Source organism: Diplotaxodon limnothrissa, linkage group LG15, assembly GCF_057381915.1.
Source record: "Diplotaxodon limnothrissa isolate DT_005_m linkage group LG15, D_limnothrissa_male_GT1.1, whole genome shotgun sequence".
In the NCBI taxonomy this organism is placed as follows: domain Eukaryota; kingdom Metazoa; phylum Chordata; class Actinopteri; order Cichliformes; family Cichlidae; genus Diplotaxodon; species Diplotaxodon limnothrissa.
Window position 1 is genome coordinate 27756139 of NC_140610.1, and position 6459 is coordinate 27762597.

The 6459-nt window shown below is 39.7% G+C and overlaps 1 protein-coding gene across 1 annotated transcript; it reads left to right on the forward strand.

Annotated features, from left to right (window-relative positions):
- Positions 1 to 2603: 2603 nt before the first annotated feature.
- Positions 2604 to 3589, forward strand: LOC146617688 (E3 SUMO-protein ligase ZBED1-like). Its single transcript, XM_085373510.1, has 2 exons — positions 2604 to 3050; positions 3158 to 3589. The coding sequence occupies exons 1-2, from the start codon at positions 2604 to 2606 to the stop codon at positions 3587 to 3589; spliced, it is 879 nt and encodes a 292-aa protein (XP_085229636.1).
- The last annotated feature ends 2870 nt before the right edge of the window (positions 3590 to 6459 follow it).

Genomic DNA, 6459 nt, shown 5'->3' on the forward strand with positions numbered 1-6459 from the left:
TTAGAACATCTGATCTATTAAATATATATACACAGCATTAAAACACATGACATTAATGCTGTTTTACTCATGAGTGTGTATAAATCCTCATCTGTGGCCTTAACAGCACAGATTTATTTCTGTATTTTTTTCATGTTTATGTCATTAATGTTTGAATCTGTTTCCTCCCACAGATGTTCCTGAAGCTGAAGCTGAAACCGTCACCTCCCTAATCAGTAATTAGTATTTGATGTATTGATTATTCTGCTGATCATGAGTTCTCTGAAGCTTTTCATTCACTTGATGTTTAAGGATGTTTAGTATGTTTATGCTCACTCCAGTAAAACACATCTAGCATCACAGAGACTGAAATAAATCAAGTTCTGCTTCCATATTGTTGTTTTAAATTTGGTATACCTGCAGCTGAGGATTTTAAACCAATACTTGGGTTAATTGATTGTTTCAGGTTCGTACTCTTCTCTGATTCACAGTTTTGAAATGATTTTCAGAAACTCAGATTTTCCTGTTTCAGCAGTTTTCAGTCAAATCTTTGGGAGAGATCTCTTTGCTTTGATTCTTTCTCTGCTGAACTTTGTTTGTTTGCTTTACTGCATTTCTTTGAATGCTGAAGTGTTGATGTTATTAATGTGAACATCAATAAAGTCCCAGCTGATCCCTGAAAACTGATTTCTGATTTCAAATCACGTGACATCGATAAAACTGAACTTTTAACTGATGATGTTTGAAATGTGAATCAATCTAAAAGCTTGTGTGTGTGTGGATGCGTGTATACCATGTTTAGATATCTTATGGGGACCAAATGCCCATCCCCAGAAGTTTGAAGGCATGTTTGAGGCTCAAAATATGGTTTTAGTGTCAGGGTTACGGTTAGGTTATGGTTAGGTTTAGGCATTCATTTTAGGCTACATCCACACTAGCCTGAATAGATTTGAAAACGGCGTTTTCATCTGAAAACGCTCCGCGTCCACCCTTGCGTTTTCAGTTGTTTTCAAAGAGTTGCACGTCCACACTAAAACGGCCGAAAACGCTGACGTTGCAGCGTGAAACGCAAGACAACTCGACCTGCGTCATTTCCCTCTGCCGTTTACTTACATACTTGCTCTTTTCCTTGGGGAAAACGCCGTCTCAGTGTGGACGGGAGGCCAAATAGGAGAGAAAACGATGCGTTTTCAAACAAAAATGCAGTAGTGTGGACGTAGCCTTAGATGGTTAGGGTAAGCGCTTAGGAAAAGGGTTATGTCAACTAGATCTTCCCACAGGATATGAAAACAAGTGTGTGTGTTTGTATGTGTGTGAAAAACAATTTTTATATATATATATATATATTAGGGGTGCAACGATATTCGTATCGTATTGAACCGTTCGATACAGTGCTTTCGGTTCGGTACGCATATGTATCGAACAATATATATTTTTTAATTTATTTTATCAACTTTCCTTCTGACGATGCTGTCTGTGTTGAGCGCTCAGTGAATCTGCGTTTGACTACTCCGCCTAGGCTGCACTGTCGAGCACAGATCCACTGAGCTCCACCCACATGCATTCAATCAAGCTAGCGAGACAGAAGCTAAGCTTATTGCAACATGGCAACTGCCTCAGTGCCTCCTGAAGTCGAACCTCCTCCACCGTCATTGAAATCTGGCGTTTGGAACTTTTTTGGCTTTCGTGTGAAGTATCACCCTGATGGTAAGCGCGTTGTGGACAAAACTACAACAGTATGTCGGATGTGCCACGCCATGGTTAATTACATCGGTGGGAACACAACAAATATGAATGCACATTTACGCCGACATCACCCTAGTGCAAAGACGAGTGAAGGCAGACCAAAACAACAACAAACACACATGCTACAAACTTTGTCGGAGTCATTTAGACAGCCGTTAGCGCATGATTCTAAGAGGGCAAAAGAAATCGACAGGGCAATTGCTACTTTTATTGCTGTCGACATGCGACCCTTTTCTGTTGTAGAAAACACCGGGTTTCGGGAAATGCTGAGAGTACTTGAGCCCCGTTACAGTATTCCTTTACGAACCCATTTCACCGATATCGCAGTTCCTGCTTTGTACAAGGAGACAAAAGCTAAATTAGAGACGGCAGTGTCAGCAGCACCCGCTGTTGCTCTGACCTCAGACGGCTGGACGTCAAGAGCTACGCAGAGCTACCTCACTGTCACCGCACATTACATTGATCCGGAATGGCAGATGAAAAACTGTGTTTTGCAGACACGCCTGGTCGAAAGTCACGCCACTGACGACTTAGCCAAAGGTCTCTCTGAAGCTGTGGAAGACTGGAAGTTAGTGTGACCAAATGTGACAATACCTGTAACTACTGACAATGCTAAGAACATAGTTAATGCTGTCACAGCTGCTGGGCTGGGGCCACAAATCGGATGTTTTGCACATACAATTAATATAGCTGCTCAGAAAGGAATGGCAGTGCAGAAGGTTTCCCATCTCCTAGCAAAGATGAGAAGAATTGTCTCCTTCTTTCACAGAAGCACAACAGGATGCAATGTGTTTATGAAAAAACAGCAACTGCTGCAGCTTATTGGAAAAAAACTGATTCAAGATGTTCCAACTAGGTGGAACTCCTCTCATGATATGATGGAAAGATACCTTGAACAGCAAGCTGCAGTGTATGCTGCTATGGCCGACAATACTGTGAAGAAGAGTATGAAGAACATTCAGAATCTAACTCAGGAAGAACATGCACTGGCTGAAAATCTTGTTACAGTCATGAAAACCCTAAAAACTGTGACAGTCATGATGTGTGAAGCGTCATCTCCAACAGCATCCATGATCCTGCCACTTAAAATGAACATCCTGAACTCTATGGCGCAGTCTGGTGATGATAGCCCAGCAGTGAGAGATGTAAAAAAAAACATCAGGGAGGACCTGGAGAAGAGATACGCTGATCCTGCCCTTCAGAATTACCTACACAAGTGCACAGCTTTAGATCCTCGATTCAAGTCCCTGCGACACTTGGATAATGTCACTCAGCTGAGAGTCTACGGAGCACTCACCACAGAACTTGTCTTGAGCATTGAACAAGTAGGCATTCTTTTTTTTATTTTTGAAATTTTATTTAGCTACTGCTTGATTTATAAATATTATTTAAACAAATACAATTAACAGTTTGGTTGTTTATATTTGCTCAGGACCAAGCCGCAGGCACCACAGAAACTGCGACCTCCGCAGAGACTCAAGCAGCAAACTCTTCAGATTCCCCATCAGCATCTCCACCAGAGAAAAAGTCAGCCATGAAGGAGTTGTTTGGAGAACTGTTCATGTCACAGGAGCCAAGGACCAGGTCTGCAGCCGAAGTGGCAGAGGAGGAAATTAACTTGTACAGGTTAGCAGACTGCATTCCCACAGATGATAACCCACTGAGATGGTGGAAGGAACATCACAGCTTGTACCCTCATCTTTCCAAGTTGGCACAGTGTTACTTGGTTGTACCTGGAACCTCTGTCCCAAGTGAGAGGGTGTTTTCCACAGCAGGTGACATTGTCACAGCAAGCAGATCTGTACTGTCAGCAGAACATGTGGACATCCTAATTTTTCTGAAGAAGAACATGGAAATTGAGTAAACTATGTTTTGGTTTGTATTTAACAGGACCGTTTATTTAAGTTGTTTATGCTGTATATGCAGCTAAGTGCTAGCACTCCAGAAGATGAGTGTTAGGGGAGGTCCGTTAAAGAGTGATTCATTTTATGGGTACCTGATTTGTTATATATGCTGCTGAGAATATACCCCAGAAGAAGGGTATAGAATAGCTTTTATTTGTATTTATTTTTTATTCTTTACATGGTGGGTTTTTTTTTTTGTTTGTTTGTTTTACATGGTGCCAAGTCTGCACAACAGAAAATATGTGAAGTATAGCTTTACCAGATTTAAGTTTTCATGTGTTTTCTGTACACTATAGAACATGGTTCTAAAAAAAAATTTTCATGCCAGGGATTGGGTGTGTTTGTTTTATATTCTGCCAAGAATAGAAAATACCGTCAGGGATTCCCAAACAATGCAGAACTGTATGTGGTTGATACCTTGTTTTTAGAACATTTCAAATGTTTAAAAATATATTTAGGAAGGCCTTTCTGTGCAATACATTTTTATTTAAGTTGTTTTTGTTGTATATGCAGCTAAGTGCTAGCACTCCAGAAGATGAGTGTGAGGTGAGGTCCATCAGAGAGTGGTTCATTTTATGGGGACCTGATATGTTCAATATGCTCCTGAGAATTTACCCCAGAAGAAGGGTATAGCATAGCTTTTATTTTGGAAAAGGACATTTCTCTGAAATAAACTCGTTTCCAAACTCTTTTATTCTTTTATTATTTTGTTGTTTCAGCAACATTTCATTTAAAAACTGTATTTTTGAGTTAAAATATATATTTATAATCTTAATAAATTACAAATTAAAAAAGGCATGAACATTTTTTGTATCGAAAAAATATCGAACCGTGACACCAAAGTATCGAACCGAACCGAACCGTGAATTTTGTGTATCGTTGCACCCCTAATATATATATATATATTTGCAAGCCCTGTATCTGATTGAGGAATCACTCATCTTTGGAAAAGAGAGTTTATTACAGAGAAATGTCTCTTTCCAAAATAAAAGCTATACTATACGCTTCTTCTGGGCTATATTCTCAGCAGCATATTAAACATATCAGGTCCCCATAAAGAGACTCATGTGCTAGTACGGCAGTGGCCTCTGTCTGTGCAGAACAAAATACAAAGAACTAAATCACACAAGGCTCCTTTAAAAAAATGTGGAAGTGTTACATACATGTTTATAAACACTTACATTCCACAGAAATCTCAGCTCACTTGCAATACTGGAGCACACAGACGATCTTGCAGCTTATCCCTTGCATAGAGAAAATGGCCGCTCCACGCTGCACATACAGGTCCTTTGCATCATACATTTAAGAAATACATCATCTTGTTAAAATACTGACGTTTTGTCACTGCACTACAATTATAACAATATGTTTCAATGAGTTATGTGCATATTTAACAATTCCTTACCAACAATTTAACTCCTTCACAACATTCCCGTTCCACATCCCCACAACGAAAAGAAAAGTAAACAGGAAGTCCCAAGATGCATTTCTTGTTAAGTTTTTTTGGAAAACTGCAGTTAACCCTTAAGCACTGCCCCCCCCCCCCCCCCCCCCCCCCAGTGACCACAATATGCAACTACACAAACCTATAAAATTATCAGCTTCAAGTGCACACAACATGCCGATAACCAAAGAAATAGCACAAGCAATAACATTAAATTACCCAATAACACTCTTGTCTTACCATACATGGAAACAAAGAAACAACATTTTAAGAACCCTTTTTGAACCTTAAATGGATATTTGGTTAACTGAAATGGAAAATATTATTATTAATTTACCACTAGGCTACATTAGATTTATATTTTAAATAAGACAAAATTTGGAATTTACAGCAGTAAAATTATTGTATCTCTACAGTTTAAAAATGTAATAAGCTTTGCCCCTGCACAGAGTGGATAGTGAAACAAATGGAATCATCATAAATACATTATTTCATATTTATTACTTCCCCCTCCTCATTGCTTTATTATTGTAGCTCTAGTAATAAATAATAATGTAAGGATTCTGTATCAGCACCATGATGCCCATAGTATATACAGTATTCTGAAGAAGGTCTAAAATGTCACTGTGTGTGCGTGCATGTGTGTGTTTTATTTAGATGGATTTACTCATGATATAACATTGTCCAGACATACCTGGTAAGGACATGAGGAGGAAACAGCAGGAGCTGTGTGAGGCTACTAAAGGCAGTGCTATAACATTTTTCTGCCATCATTTTATTATAGATTAAGTGCAAGAGTTGTTAGGTGTGGATAATTAGATTATAGTTTATTGCAATAGCAAGTTGTGCCTTGTTCTCAGATAGACAGCAAGTGGAGAGTGATATATGAAATGATGGGATGGAAGGAAGAAGAGAAGCAAAGAGTGATTCACAGGCAGAGCCTAAATTATTTCTCACAGTTTTTTGTTACCTTATGGTTCCAAGCGCTGTCACCAATCTTTGCATTTTGTTATTATCTCATGACACTTGTTTAATCAGCTACCATCTCTCCTATGGACTTTTTAATGTCTACAGTCTCAGATCAACACAGCCCTGCCCTTCCTATATTAGATTCTTGATGAATGTGTGTTGTTGTTATTCAGCCTGGTTCAATGTGCCCCTTTTTAACTTTGAGCACCCGCCCCTTTAAACGTCTCTGCACGGCCCTGCTCTCCTCCCTGTGTCACAAGCAGCAGGCGCACCTCGCAAGCGAAGAGCGCCCTTACTCCCAGCAAACGGGCGATAGAAAACCGATCGGTGCTTATGCCATTCCCAATATGCGCTGGCTGACGTCGGGGCAGCATGAGTACAAGCATTTTTTTTTTTTTTGCCGATGCCGGTGATGCC

Coding starts and splice junctions, on each gene's coding strand:
- LOC146617688 (XM_085373510.1), top strand. CDS start 2,604: ATGGAAAGATACCTTGAACAGCAAGCTGCAGTGTATGCTGCTATGGCC. Junction 3,051..3,157: donor TTGTCTTGAGCATTGAACAA/GTAGGCATTCTT, acceptor ATATTTGCTCAG/GACCAAGCCGCAGGCACCAC.